Source organism: Sander lucioperca, chromosome 12, assembly GCF_008315115.2.
Source record: "Sander lucioperca isolate FBNREF2018 chromosome 12, SLUC_FBN_1.2, whole genome shotgun sequence".
Lineage (NCBI taxonomy): Eukaryota > Metazoa > Chordata > Actinopteri > Perciformes > Percidae > Sander > Sander lucioperca.
In genome coordinates this window covers 15,005,396-15,021,598 of record NC_050184.1, presented here as the reverse complement: position 1 = coordinate 15,021,598, position 16,203 = coordinate 15,005,396, and the positions used below count along the sequence as shown (strand labels likewise).

Sequence of the window (16,203 nt, the reverse complement as noted above, 5' to 3'; positions counted from 1 at the left end):
TGTGGATTTGCCGGGCCAGGGACTGCTGATGAAATTAAGCTGTTGAGCTAATTCTGGGACAAACAATGACAAAAAAAAAAATAATAAAAATAAAATATACAAATGACCAATCTGTTGAGTTAGAAACACTTTACATTTAAAACACGTGTCACAAAAATTCAACATTGAAGCCAGAACAAATGCCATTCAGTTCATCCTCCACTGACAGGGTGTCCAATCCTGGCTGCTCAGAAGCAAAGGGGAGCACTCGGTCAGGACACATGAATGACTCTTAATAAAATTCTTCAGTGGTAGGATGTTGTTGACCTTCCATTTTTCTGCTTGGCCAGGAATCAGCAGGGGAGTCCTTCTACATGCTGTTCAGAGCAATAAAGCACCAGGTGGATAAGGGACCTGTGGACGCTGTGACAGGAAAAGCCAAGTACACACTGAATGACAACAGGCTGCTTCGAGAGGACGTGGAGTACCGCACGCTGGTCAGAACATGCATACAGTAGATACAATATACAGTATATTAACACAGGCAGAGTTATGGTTATGTCAGATTTATGACAATACAATCAAGGATTTTTTTCCCCATGTTTTTAATGCATTACGTTTGTGAAGTTGCTACCCTTCTTTTAGTACTATTGATGCCACCTGTAAAAGTTCTTGTGTTTGAACAATTTGTAAAATATATCACTAACTTTGTGCTGGATAATGTCAGTTTTGAAGAACATGCTTTACGTTGAATTATTCTTGTTAAGTGGGATTCAAATGAAACTTTTTACATCATTACTCCATGGGCCCTATCTTGCACACGGCACAGCGAGCACAAACCCAACGCAAGTGTCTTTGCTAGTTTATGGAATTTCCCATCCAGCGCCCATGCCGTTTGAATAGCAAATGCACCTGCATCCATCTGTGCGCCCATGGGCGTGCTGGTCTTACAGGGAGGTGTGTTCAGGTGCTTTCTTGGCGTATTGCTATCTTGAGGCAGCGGAAGGTGATCGCGCCATTGACCAACAAAAACCTGGTCTAAAGCATTTCATTGTTATTTTAACGTCTGCTTCACCTCGTGGAGTTTTGGTGGCATAGTGCTCGTCATGACCGAGAGAACAACTGGCGAAAGGAGCCAGTTGAGGTGGTTCGGGCATCTGGTAAGGATGCCCCCTGGGCGCCTCCCTAGGGAGGTGTTCCAGGCACGTCCAGCTGGGAGGAGGCCTCGGAGAAGACCCAGGACTAGGTGGAGGGATTATATCTCCAACCTGGCCTGGGAACGCCTCGGGATCCCCCAGTCGGAGCTGGTTAATGTGGCTCGGGAATGGGAAGTTTGGGGTCCCCTGCTGGAGCTGCTCCCCCTGCGACCCGATACCAGATAAACGGACGAAGATGGATGGATGGAGTGCTCGTGCCTTATGTGATCTCCTCGCACGCTTTCACTTCACTTCATGCACTAGCATATCAGTTACTTCTCCTGAAAATCTCTCCTTCCTGCTTAACAAATCTGCCATCATAATAGCAGTGCGCCAAGGTACAAACGCGCCTGGCTTTTAAAGGGAATGGGCGATGACACTCTGATTGGTTTATTGCATGTTACGCCCAAAACACGCCTATGATTAATTAAGACACTAAGTACAACCCTTTTGGACAATGCGCCTGGCGCACGGACCCTTTTTTTCTGCCGTAAAACTAGCAAAAGTGGATTTGTACACGCCCTAAACGCACCTGCGCCAGGCGCTTCCCGCCGGGCACTTAGATCGTTAAAATAGGGCCCTCTGAGTTTTTCTTTCCAAATTCAAATTTGAAAGACTAAATTAAGATGACAAGTTTTACTCAAACCATTATGGACAACTGCACACACTTGAACACTTCTCCACAATCTAAAATTCTGCATAGCAGCATTCCAATAATTCCACCAATAATCAGCCCTCCCATTCATCTGTCCAGACCCTGAATGTTGTGATGCCAGCTGCCTCCGCCAGCGGAGGCGCTACCACTCAGACGGTACCGGCCAAAGTCCTGGACTGTGACACCATCACCCAAGTGAAAGAGAAACTTCTGGAACAAACCTGGAAGGGAACCTCCTTTTCCCAGAGACCACACATTGACTCATTACATCTTGGTAAATCCAGTTTCTTTCACAAAACCACGCTTCTCTTAAGACTGTAAGTAATGATGTGGGCTGTTGGTCAGATAGAGCACTTGATCACAATAACTAGTGGGCTAGTTTCCATTTTGACTGCGAATATTCAAGCACAGGACTTTTCTACAGTCGTAGCTACAAATGCCACACAGCAAACATTTATTCTGCACAAATCCTGCTTTAAAACTGCAGGCAATCCATTTGTTGATATTATAAAGTAGGATTAGACTATTCAAACGCAAACGGTTAAATCTTTTGATCAAAGAGTTTCCAGGCCTTTCCATGTGCACCCGGATTACCAAAAGAGATAAAAAACCATTTCCTCACGTGTCTTATATGTTGTAGTATTCTTGAAAAAAACAGTAGCATGGGGTAACATAAACATTTTTTTTTCCTCCAGAGTGGCGTTCAGGTGTTGCAGGTCACCTGATCCTATCAGATGAGGACCTGACATCCGTAGTCCAAGGTTTATGGAAGCGCCTTAATACACTGCAACACTACAAGGTAAGTGCAAGTCAAACCAACACTAACATACTCACACATATAAAACATGCATGTTGATTGTTTTAGGCAGGAAGTGTGACAGTTGTGATACGACGCAATTCAATCAGGAGAGCCTTGGTTGCAAATCGTCAACGTTATAAAAATAATTTTAAAGGGGTAGAGAAGCCAAAGCATATCCCCCCGATGGAGTCTAGATACTGGTGGTGGTGGTGGTGAAGAAGCCCAAAGACCAGACCGAAGGAGCCGACGGGACCCAGGGTGCCGTGGGTGACAATGACTGGAGGTGGAAGGGGGGGGCTGCACACTTTGCCTGAAATGACAACTGACAGCAGCAGAGAGAAGAGCAGAATTAAAGCAGGGATGCCATGCTGTGATTGGCTCGTGAAATTCATGGCCAATTCTGGTTGGTTTAACTGAAAAGTGAACGCCTCGAAACAGCTGATCAGTTTTAGGAAGAGAGAGAGGTAGATGAAGTTTAGAAGTCTTCCTCAAAGAATTTACGCTGAGCCTTATTTGCAGGTTCCTGATGGAGCAACGGTCGCCCTCGTCCCCAGGAACAACAAAAATCACCTCCATGACAGCCACGATTACATGCCTGGAGAAAGTGAGTATTGTGCACTTTTGTTGTGGATTGTACACACACTAGGGATTTACACAAATACGTTATTCAGATACGAACAGATACGCAACGGAACGTCTCGTAGACAAAGTGGCATGACAGCAGGGTGCACCCATAATAACTCTTCATCAGTTTTCAACAGTGCTTGGATTAAGCTTGACTTATATTGCACAGATGTTATCCTTACCTCATGATCTGATCTGATATTGAAGCCTGCACTCTGCATTGCTTAACAAGAGAGGAGTATGAGGAGCTGAAGATTTTTTTTAGGCTTAAACTACATGTAAGATGGCCAAAAGATCTTTTCAGATTTTGTTCAATACCTTTCTCATATTTTAGACTTTAGTCCAGTTTTACATTCATCTGGGAATCCTCATATAATATATACAACCTCCAGTTTTTAAAGAAAAATCATGCAATATAGCCCGATGCAATTCTGACTTATTTATCCAGACAAGTAGCATTTACACAGTTTAGCCTTGTTTCTTTTTCCATTTTTAGGGTGGGATTTAAATACAAATCAGGCTTTATTATTTTCAGAATTTAAGATCCCAAATTATGCTCATTTTCATTGAGTCTTGACATTTTTTTTAACAACTTCTCCTAAACACACACTGCTATCCAGATGTATTTAATGTGTGCATGGGCAGCTGTATCCAGATGTAACTACTGGACAAGTGAAGCTGCACAGAGTTTAAATAACCAGGGGAGGTCGCTGTTTGACTGTGTATGTGTTATGTTGCACTGGATAGTATAAAGTGGGAAGCTGAGAGTCAGCAATAAAGGTAGTCGTAAAACATCACAGAAGTAGGCAAAACTATTGAATATAGCTACTGTATTTATCTGGACCATCATCTGCTGTTATATTTGTGATCATTCTATCACTCAGAATATACGTTTGCAGCCAAATAAATGTCAAAACACTGAAATTCCCTAAACCAGAGAAAACCGCTCAGCCGGTTATCTCCGGATCCTCGCCTTTGTTCAGAGCGTTAATAATACCTTGTTTAGTATTTCTTAGCTTGCAGCCATATATATTTCACAGCCAATATACTCATTTGACTGTTGTCCCCTCCTACCAGAGACCCCTATGCTGGATGATGGGGAGGAGGGAGGAGTGAGGCTTTGGCATCTGGTGAAAGCTAGTGAGGAGTCGGAGCTGCCCAAGCACAGGAGAGGTAGTCTGAGGGAGAGGGGCGGCGAGAGGGCCAAGGCTATCCCCGAGATCTACCTCACACGACTGCTCTCCATGAAGGTAAAACAGATTAGATGGTATCCATCAAGCGGGGGCTCAAGCACTCATATTTGAAAATGTTTTGCATCCACATTCTTTTAATGAAATGATCCAAAAATGTAGTTTGTTACAGAGCAACAGTATTGAACTTTGTGTTGCCTCCAGGCAGCAAAGTAGGCAACTTGGATCAACATGTTTAGTTTTCCCGTTGTGGATTCTCCACGGTAGATACACAGAGTATGAAGTGAGTCAGCCTGAGATTTTACAGACCAGCAGAGGAGCTAAGTCCCACCAAAACCGCGCCCCAGAGCACCAATGGCCAGCAAAATAAATAAACAGATAAGATATAATAATAACAATGATAATAATTAGGGCTGTAAATCACATTTTATCACGATACAATATTATATTGATTCTTTGGACAACGATATGATATTTGCTGATATCTTAAAGGAGAAATCCAGCGCAAAATGAACCGTTCTCTGGGATTTGTTTTCATGCTAATCGAATGTGACCAGTTTTAGCGCAAACCGCTAATTAGCTTATAACGCTAGTCATTGGGGCACGGGTAAAGTAAAAAGAAATTGCTATTTCTATGCCACTAACAAGGCTCAAAATAGCACCACACTTCCACGGTAGCATAATGAGGGTCCCTACATGTAAACCGAAGCATTGAGAACTTTGTAAGTGTACGGACAGTTTATTAAAAAGATATAAAGACATAAAGACAGTACCGTTCATGTATACAGGCAGGCGCCATCTTGGGAAAACAGTCACAACCAGTTGAACGACGAACGCTGTGTAACCAGTAACATAGCTCAAGCACGGCGTTCGTTGTTCAAACACCATGGAAGTGTGGTGCTATTTTGAGCCTTGTTAGTATAGAAATAGCGACTTCTTTTTACTTTACCCGCGCCCCGACGACTAGCGTTATAAGCTAATTAGCGGTTTGCGCTAAAACTGATCACATTTCATTAGCATGAAAACATATCCCAGAGAACGGTCGATTCGGTACCCATGTGTTATTAACCCCTAGGTTGATTTTGCGCCGGAATTGTCCTTAAAATTCTGTCACGATACGATTCGATTCAGGGGCCTGCGATTGATACGAGACAATGTCATCAACACCCGTTTAACAAACTTAACATTCATAGAAACTCAAAAAAAGCAACTAAAATATGATTTGACAATTTTCTAACTGAGCTCTTCCAGACATTTAAATTAAAAACAAACTATGCTTTTTAATAGAAAGACCAAAAATATAGTGGGAATCTAAAATAAAGGGAAATCTTACAAACATTTTCACTTTGCATCGATAATGGATCGTGGATCATTGAATCGATATATTGATCCAGGTCGATGTATCCTTATACCCTTAATAATAATAAAGATGATGACGACTTCAACTATGTTGTCAAAGTCAACAACGATAATGATGGATAGATCTGGTTCATTTATCGCTTTCTCTTCATCTGCTCCGTCTCAGGGCACACTGCAGAAGTTTGTGGATGATTTATTCACGGCGATCCTCAGCACCAGTCGCCCTGTACCTCTGGCCGTCAAATACTTTTTCGACTTGTTGGATGAGCAGGCTCTGCAGCACAACATCACGGACCCTGAAACCATCCACATCTGGAAAACCAACAGGTAACTGGCCAGCAGCAGCTTAGAAAAAGATTTGGATGTTAGGAGGAAGGGTTAGAATCCAGAACTGGTCACAAGGCCAACTTCTGGCGGGCCAACATACTGTATGACCTATGAGTTCTAAACACACTTCAGGGCACATTTCATCCAAAGGTTTAAGAACCTCTTGTGTCAGTAAAGCTTACCCACACAGAACATATGGGCAGCAGCTGATCGCACGGTTTTACTATGACCTGATGTTAAAGGACAGTTCCGGCGCAAATTGAACCTAGGGGTTAATAACATATGTGTACCGAGTCTAACGTTCTCTGGGATCTGTTTTCATCCTAATCGAATGTGTCTCTACTTTTAAACAAGCTACTGCAAACCGGGGGTTAGCTGCTAACGCTAGCTTTCGGGGCACAGGGTAAATCACTATTTGATACCACTAACAAGGCTCGAAATAGCACCACACTTCAACGGTAGCATAATGAGGGTCCCTACATGCAAACCGAAGCATTGAGAGCTAGGGCTGCAACTAACGATTATTTTAATAATCGATTAATCTGTCGATTATTTTTTCGATTAATCGATGAATCGGATAAAAAAACAAAAAAGCATTAATTTACATCAACTCAATACATACTTAAATACATACTTGTTGTTTTAGTTAATAGTTGTGTAAAGGTAAGTAACCCAAAGAGCAGATACACACACACACACACACACACACACACACACACACACGTTCACTTGAAGCTTATTCATTAAATTATTACCATCACTGTAGTAAGTGCGAGTTAAGTTCATTTGTACACCACATTTAAACACATCTTAAGATGCCCAAGTGCTATAAAAGAACTTTAAAATGAAATTAAAAAGTACAACACACACAAATATATTTGTCAACAATAACTGATATGGGACAAAGCACAGAATATATACATGACAATAGATTGAAAAATTAATGGGCCAAAAAAGGCGAGTGAATAAAAACGTGTCTTTAGTCCTGCTTTACTACTGTTATTAACGAGCTAACGCTAGCTTGTCATGCTAGTCAGCTGGATAACGAGTAAATACCACACCAGCACCAGAAGAGGGACGTTACGTAGGATTGTGTAGTGACTTTACCCTGCTGTTGAACTCCCTTCCTCCTCATCAAGGACTCCAACATGTTTACGTTTTAGGTGCTGAATCATCACCGTGGTGCGCCCGTGCCATGCCCTGTCGCTTTTGCTTATCTTGCAATTAACACGTTTTCGATTTATTTAGTGTGAAATGTTCCCACACCTTGGATGACTTAGGTCATACTGATTTCTCTGCCCCTGCCATGTGTTTCAGAACAACGTTATAAGGGTCTCTCCGGTCTCTCTCCGTATTTCCTCTCTACCCCCGCTCTGCTCTTTTTTCTTTTCTTTCGCTCCACGCCGCTCCGCACGGCACTCAACTCAATTGCTTTTATCTCTGCGACTGAGTGGCGTGTCGCGCGACACAACGAATCGATAATGAAATTCGTTGCCAACTTTTTTAATAATCGAATTTTATCGATTTTATTGATTCGTTGTTGCAGCCCTATTGAGAACTTTGTAGTGGAATCACAAACGCTGTGTCGGAGCTATGTTACTGGTTGCACGGCGTTCATCGTTCGACTGGTCATGACTGTTATCCAAGATGGCGGCCGCATGTAAACATTAACACTACTGTCTTTATAATCTATCTTTGTAATAAACTGTCTGTACACTTACAAAGTTCTCAATGCTTCGGTTTGTATGTAGGGACCCTGTTAATACACTGCATATATCTATATCTATATTATTCTTACTGCTAATATAATGTCACTGCTACTACATTGCACATATCTGTACATGTTGTTCATACATTGTTCATATTACATAGCCATATTTATTCTGCTCTTATAACACTGCAATATATTTCTTGTCCTGCCTATGCACCACCTGTCTATACTTTATATATCACATTGCACTTTTCTGCTTTTTTTGCACTTCTGGTTGGACGCAAACTGCATTTCGTTGTCTTTGTACTTGTACTCTGCACAATGACAATAAAGTTGAATCTAATCTAATCTAATTTACTTTCTTGTCTTGCCAAACAGTTTACCGCTGCGCTTCTGGATCAATATCCTAAAAAATCCACAGTTCATCTTTGACGTGCAGACCTCAGACCACGTGGATGCTGTGCTGTCCGTCATCGCCCAGACCTTTATGGATTCCTGCACCATCGCTGACCACAAACTGGGACGGGTGAGCTTATCACTTTAGGGCACTGCCAATGTTATAGAACAGTATTATTCTATACCACTGTGGCTCTGCTTTAAATAAACAAATCCAAAAACACTATACTAGCACAATAGGGTGAAATGATATCACCGTACTATACAGTAGTACAATAATATGACTATATACAGTACATTCATGTCACATCTTTATTAGGGGTGGGGGCGGAATTGAAAATTATGTATTTATGAATGTATCGTGTTTTCTTTTTGCGACGACTTTTTAAATTTCAGTCTTTTCCCTAGAGTCGATATATATATATATATATATTTTTTTTTTTACCAATGATTCACCTAAACATACGGTACCGCTGACTGTGACTACATCATATCCGTTTCCAGCTAAACAGAGCAAAAGCAGAAAATGCAGAAAATCCACGTTAAGTTCTTCTTCACAAATGAAATAAATGTCAGACTGACTACCTGACATGTGACGTGCATTCCTCTTAGAAAAACAATTAGTTTTTAGAAATGTCTCATGATATATTGTCTCTAGAGGTGTATTATTCAGCTTTTTTTTTGTTAAAGAAGGAAAAGAAAATCGCAATACTCAATACTATCGAATTGCACTACTTCTAGAATCGCAATAAACAAAAATCGCAAATACAAATCGGCACAGATGTATTGTTGAATCGGGACGAAAGCATTTCGTCCCAGCCCTAATTTTTATACATGGATGAAAACACAAATAATACAAATCATCTGATAATGGGCCCTCAAGCTGTGGTTCTCACCTGAAGCATTACATCGACAAAGCTCTATATTACCTGTTTTATGTGATATTCAGGACTCGTTTCTCGGTTTGTCTTCACAGGACTCTCCCATCAACAAGTTGCTGTACGCCAGAGACATCCCACGCTACAAACAGATGGTGGAGAGGTAAGAATATGGCAGCCGGTTGCCACACTGACCCCAGGCATAAAACACATTCTGGAGGAGAGCGGAGGGAGGGAAGGAAGGAAGGAGAGACGGAGGCCTCGGACAATCTGTCAGCGGCAGACAGAGGGTAGACTAAGCCTGCCAGGCTTCCATGCATGGATGGTCTGAGAGCAGACTGCTGCACTTACTACTGTCTGCTGCACATTAAACCCTGCAGGTTACACTGCTGATGTTTTAAAGCTTAGCTTGACAAGATTTTTCTGTAACAAATATGCCTGTTTTATAAGCCTAATTAGTCTTATCTAAATTAAAATAAGGATAAACGCTGCAGAAAACACTGTTTCCGTTCATATATCCCCTCAGCGATATGCTCTATAGATTCATCCTATTTCCCCATATATAATTAAACAGAAATCTTTTAGGGATGGCTGATGATTGCTGGCTTAAAGAGTAACTTAACAACAAATGTAATGCCCGTTTTTGCTGAGCTACAATACTTTAACGTCTCACTGTACTTCAGTGATATAGAAGTGTACTCAAAGTGTGGTCAGTACACCCTGACATCACTGCTGGGGGGTGACTGATGTGCATCCAGAGGAGGTCAGTATAACAAGACTTTTCACTTCAGTAATTCTTGCCAAAAGTTAGTCGTAGAGGCAAAATAAATTCTGTCCAGAGCAGCTGTATATCTATATGTAAAGTATTAACCTCAATACAGCACATACAGTATTTCAATGTATTAATGTTAATCTGTTTCATTAACCGCCCAGACACATACATTTGTACAGTTAAACTTCGGTTCTAGTTCATATTCTAGTCAATATTTTCCACCAAAACAAGTTCCTTACGGCGGCTCCGTGCGGAACTTAGCGCTGCCCATGACGATTGTGATTGATTCAAAGAAATGCCAAAAAACCAGAGCACGTTTTTCTCAAATCCCGGAATGCTGTGTGGACTAGCCAGACCCTCTTCCGCAGCGTTGTGGAGGAAGGTCTGGCAATGCGAGACTAAATATGACATGACTGAACTTTTTGTTGGACAAACTATAAATTCCAAAAAGCAACTGTTAGCTCTAGTGATGCAGCGATGTTTGTCTGTCTGACTCCCCTGAGTTTGGCTTCAAGATAAATACTGTTATGTAGTTTGCATTATGGCAGTTTCACATCAGTTAGTCTGTACATACTGTACATGTTCTTTATGCAGTCTGCTCTCAGGATGAGGTCAAGTTAAAACAAACAAATTTTATTTAATTTGTCACAAACACACAGTACAATGTAGTGAAATTCAATGACTGCATTTTAACAGGTTAAAATGTGGACAGCTATACATACAGCATCTGGGAAACTGGGGGGTTCAGTGTCTTGTGGGCTTGTAGGGTGACTACTCTCTGACCCACAAGCCACAACCCCCTAAAAGAAATACCACCCCGAAGGAATTCAAGACACTTAAGGCATCAAATTCCATTACATTTAAAACATGTGTAGGGTATTTACTGCAAGGCAATAAAATATTAGAAAGGAATAGAAAGAGTATACAGTATGTTATCATTGTTTCCACCTATTATTCCATGCCGTTCTTTCTTTCTTTTCAATACGTACTGTAACCTTTTCCTCCTCTCTCTCCCCAGGTACTATGGAGACATCCGTCAGACCATCTCCGCCAGTGACCAGGAGATGAACTCAGCTCTAGCAGAACTATCTCGTGTAGGTTACCTGCTCTTGTTCTCTCATTTTGCAAAAATAGGTTGTTTTTTTTTCGTAAGGTTGAACACATTACATGTCCTGGAAGTTTTCCATCTGGGTGGGTGCCTAACAAGCTTGAGTTTGAAATAAAATATGAATGGCAACCAATGCAGTTTCTACCCCGCTGCCGTTTCTTCACTTCTCTTGTTTTTACTCTGACAAAACAGAATTATGCTGCTGAGGTCAACTGCCTTGTGGCTTTACATGAGCTGTACAAGTACATCAACAAATACTACGATCAAGTGAGTATAAGGAAAGTACATGAACACTGATGGGTGGTATGTTGTGCTGTGGTTCAGATGCATCTTGACTACATGTACAAATAATCAAATCTCTGAGTGCTGAAAATACAGTACCACTGTAGGTGAATATTCATTTATAAAAGACATAAGCCCCGCCCCCAATAGTCACCGTTGCGATGCCTTTCAAATTTTTCGTTCTTGCATTGCACATATGCACCCATTCTATAAAGACAACAGTGGCACATTTATTTCTCGTTTTTTTAAACAATGGGTTGTTGATCACAGAGGTTGACTAAAGCTTCTCAGTTCTAGTTGGTGTTCAGCTCAAATGACAGCCGTCGACGGCAGCTTCTATCAGCTGGAGCTAGCTAGCTAATGAAGTTAACGTTAGCTTTATGAGTAGGTTAAAGAACACCGTCTCGTCGACAGCAGATTTTATCAGCTGCAGCTAGCTAGCTGATGAAGCTAATGTTAGCTTCATGTGTGGGTTGAAAACACCTTCTCGGACTGTTTCCAGCAGATGTGTTTTCAAAACTTTCAAATTATGCACTTGGCGGCAACATACATGACATTGTGCCAAAAGACTGATGCTAATGCTGCATTCCCCAGGCAAAAAGTTAGCATCCTCATAAGTTAATGACACAAGTAGAAGACATGTTGAATATGAAAAAATACATTTAAAAACAAAAATCTTGTTCCAGCATAACCCTGCTAAGCCAAACAGGGGTATGTTCACTTTTAACAGTGGCCAGAGTTACAAGAGAAAATGCTTTTAGGTGAGGACTATCAAGAATGAATGTAAAGCTATTTCCCCGTTACACTAGCTGGGGTTGCTTTGGATTTGGAGTGTAAATCTCTCCAAATCCAAAGAAGAGCAGGACACAGCTGCTAATGTTACCCTAAACTCTGATATTATTCAGGACCAGCTTCCACATAGTGGAGCAGTCCTACACAGTTGATGTGCTCGCTGTGAATGGGGCAACCTGTAACCCCACAAACTAGTACTATACAGTTACAGTGGCAAGAAAAAGTATGTGAACCTTTTGGAATTTCATTGTTTTCTGAATAAATTTGTCATAAAATGTGATCGGATCTTCATCTAAGTCAAGTGTATTGACAAACATAATGTGTCTAAAATAATAACAAATTCTAACCTTTCATGTCTTTATTGAACACACTCATTCAACATTCAAAATGGCAGTGGAAAAAGTAAGTGAACCCTTAGAATTAATAACTGGTTGACCCCCCCCCTTGGCAGCAATAATCTCAACCAGGCGCTTCCTAAAGCTGTGGATCAGACCTGCACATCGTTAAGGAATCTAGCCCATTCTTCCTGGCAGACCTGCTTTAGCTCAGTCATATTCTTTGACATCTCATGTGTATGGCCCTCTTCAAGTCAATCCATAGCATCTCTATTGGGTTGAGGTCTGGGCTCTGACTTGGCCACTCCAAAAGGCGGATTTTATGTTTCTGTTGTGGACTTGCACCGGTGTTTTGGGTCGTTGTCCTGTTGCATCACCCACCTTCTACACAGTTTCAGCTGACCTACAGACATTCTCACATTATCCTGAAGAATTGTCTGATATACTTGGGAATTCATCTTCCCCTCAATGATTCCAAGCTGGCCAGGCCCTGATGCAGCAAAGCAGGCCCAAATCATGATGTTTCCTCCACCATACTTTACGGTTGGGATGATGTTTTCATGATGATATGCCGTGCTGTTTCTACGCCAGATGTAGTTCTGTGTGGTATTTCCAAATAGTTCAATCTTAGTTTCATCAGTCCACAAAACATTTTGCCAATACCGCTTACGGAGTGTCAATGTGCTCTTTTGCAAACTTTAGGCATGCAGCAATGTTCTTTTTAGTAAGCAGTGGTGTCCTGCCGTAGATACCCTGCTTGTTCAATGTTTTACGTATTGTAGACTCATGAACAGAGATGTTAGCCAGTTCCAGTGATGCCTTCAAATCTTAGACTGTCATTCGGGATTGCTTCTTGACCTCATTGATGAGTCTTCATTTTGCTCTTGGTGTCATTTTGACTGAGCGCCAACTTCTTGGTAAAGTAGCAACAGTCCCAAAGTGTCTCCATTTGTAGATTTGTTTGCCTAACTGTAGACTGGTGAATTTCTAAAGTCTTTGAAATAACTTTGTAACCCTTGCCAGCTTTATGTAAATCAACAATTGTTGATTGTAGATCCTCTGAAAGCTGTTTTTGGTGAGGCATGGCTCACATAAGCGTGTTCTTCTTGTGCAGAGCAAACTCTAAAAGTTTGAGGGGTTTTTATCAGTCAAAGTAGCTGTAGTCCACATCTCCAAACTCATTATCTTAACGAGACTCCAGGTGTGCTAAAACCAGATTCCATTTAACTTTTTTGAGGTCATTAACTCAATGGTTCACATACTTTTTCCACAAGCACTATGAGTTTTTTTTGGTTGTTCTCAACAAAGACATGAAAGATACAAAAAATGTTATGTTATTATTTTAGACACATTATGTTTACCAATACCCTTGACTTAGATGAAGATCAGATCACATTTTATGACAAATTTATTCAGAAAACCATGAGGTTCACATATTTTTTCTTGCCACTGTTCATTATGTGTTTTTCTTATCACACAGTAGGTTGTAAACTAGCCAGGAATGCTAGTAATTGCAGCTCATGTTAGGCCAGACAAATACTCTGTTTAATCCATTCTGTACATTTTTGTTCTTGTGTTTTTGGTTTTGGTAAGCTAAAAAATGACACCACCCTGCAAAATCTTTAAATGCAGAGTATCACTCCTACTAGAGCCTCATGTACACCACTTCGGCATTTAGAGAAAACTACAGCTTGACAAATCTGATGTGCCTAGTTACAGTTGCTAAGCTATGGTTGGGCAATTGCTGTTCAGGGGAGGGGTTTAGCAAATGGTCAATTACATATATTCTAATTGATATATATATATATATAGCTCACTCAAATTCCCTTAGCCCTAATTTTCACTTACAAAAGGATAAGCTCTTTAAGGTAATTACACAATATTCTATTCTCTTATATGATTTTCACACATTCTTTCCATTATCCGTCAGATTATCACAGCACTGGAAGAGGACTCCACAGCCCAGAAGATGCAGCTTGGTTACAGGCTCCAACAGATAGCTGCTGCTGTAGAAAACAAAGTCACAGACCTATGACCCAAAGGACGAGAGTTTTTTTTTTTTTTTTTTTTTTCTTTAACCTGGAAAAGAGGACAATAATGGGAGAAGATTCTGTCTCCTGGAGGAAAAAAGTATTTTCTTTTTTTTTAAGACAAAGGAGGACAAGAATCATTGTGACACATACTGTAATTTCCATCATTTTAAAATGACAGATTTTTAATGAAGGGACAAATTATCTTAAAAGGGATCACTGACACTGGCCATGTTTCCTTTTCCGTATCGAGGGGCTGCGGTATGACTCCCTTGACATTTCCACAGGTCCTAACACTGGGAGGAAAGTGACACTGCTCTGCAGGGAAACAAGAAATTGTGAAATGAAGCACATTGTGTCCCATGTTGCATTCAAACTAAAGGGAGACATAATATGAAAAGAGACCTTTCTATTTTTTCTCTGCGTCTACAGTACGTGTCTCAGTGGACTTTGAGGTTTTGTTGACAAACTGCACTGAACATTCCGGCAAGTTTACAGCAGTACTTATTAGTCCTCTGCTGAAGAATGGATGCAGCGGGTGCGCTGGACAAGATAACAGTTGAAGAGGAGGAGAAAGGCAAAGGAGAACTTTAATGTCGACAGCTGTGGAGTTTTCTACTACATTATGTCAAAGTCTTACATAAAGGACAAACAGAAAATGGCAATGTGCTGTGGAGGCCTGAGCAACCGCTTAACATATTCAGAGGATGTTTTCATTCTGCTTTTAGCTTCCCTAAACCATTCTACCAAGTCTTACTCTATGACGTTTAATTCGCTGTTATTGGACAGTTTGTCGTTCCGTTTCCCCGGATAGGCTTTCTTTTTTAAATTGTTTAAGCTTTGCAACGCCAGTTAATGTCCTTTTAATGCAATATATAGATTCTGCCTGTAGTTCAAACTGAAAACCAGTGTTTTTGTTGATTTTCGTTTGTTGAGGACGTAGTACATGAACACTCTCAACCTGCTTTCTTCTCCTGATGACCTACTGCGATTGTGAATGTTCCTTTTCTTAGGTAATGTTCCGCAAATGTTGATATCATTTTTGCAAACTATTGTTTTTATATATACTACCCCAGACAATTAGGCAGAGGTACTTATTTATAGCTAACTCATTAACCGATCCGTCCTCGAGAAAACCATGAAAGTAAGATCTTTACATATAGACAAAATCCATAACAGCACTACTGTAATCTGTAGTCGTTTATTGAAAAAAAGGTGATCTTATCACTTGAAAGACCAAGCCTGACTTATTAAAAGATTAAATCACAAATATCTAAATAATGCACAAATTAATTTGTGCAGTGAGGAATATTTATGTTTTACTGCCACTCCAGTATTTATTTCCCTTCCCCGTTTTCCATTTGTGTAACCTGTTTTCTTCCACGGGACATTTTTTCATGTGTGATTGACCGTAACAGTTACTTCTCATATTTGTGCATTTCATAGATTTATTTAAATTGCTTTGACTTTTATTTGAGTCAGGTTTGACCTTCCATATGTCTAAGATATTTCTGCTATCGTATACAGTATACACTATATTCCGTTTTTGGATTTACAATTTTTCCATGCTGTCAGTACGTGAATTGTTATCTCGTCCCCACTTTAATACACCAAAGTCCCATTTTGCAATTGAAATTAAGTAACTGAAATTGTAACTCTTACTAAGAGCCTTTAATATTATGGGATTTTTCATGCTGAAGGAAATGGAATAAACCACCGTCTCCACTGGATGGTTGTCAGAGCAGGATTGCTGCTAATTATCAGTTCTTC

At 40.6% G+C, this 16,203-nt stretch overlaps 1 protein-coding gene across 2 annotated transcripts in view; it reads left to right on the top strand.

The window, feature by feature from the left end:
- LOC116040903 (plexin-B1-like) overlaps positions 1 to 15,995 on the top strand; it is a 71,513-nt gene extending 55,518 nt beyond the window's left edge. For both annotated transcript variants that reach the window (XM_031286633.2, XM_031286634.2), the window contains 11 exons: positions 330 to 476; positions 1,930 to 2,104; positions 2,526 to 2,629; positions 3,149 to 3,233; positions 4,331 to 4,503; positions 5,969 to 6,129; positions 8,219 to 8,366; positions 9,213 to 9,277; positions 10,905 to 10,980; positions 11,187 to 11,261; positions 14,334 to 15,995. In XM_031286633.2, the coding sequence (XP_031142493.1) occupies positions 330 to 476; positions 1,930 to 2,104; positions 2,526 to 2,629; positions 3,149 to 3,233; positions 4,331 to 4,503; positions 5,969 to 6,129; positions 8,219 to 8,366; positions 9,213 to 9,277; positions 10,905 to 10,980; positions 11,187 to 11,261; positions 14,334 to 14,438 (1,314 nt within the window). In that variant the 3' untranslated portion in view covers positions 14,439 to 15,995. The remainder of the gene's footprint in view (positions 1 to 329; positions 477 to 1,929; positions 2,105 to 2,525; positions 2,630 to 3,148; positions 3,234 to 4,330; positions 4,504 to 5,968; positions 6,130 to 8,218; positions 8,367 to 9,212; positions 9,278 to 10,904; positions 10,981 to 11,186; positions 11,262 to 14,333) is intronic.
- The last annotated feature ends 208 nt before the right edge of the window (positions 15,996 to 16,203 follow it).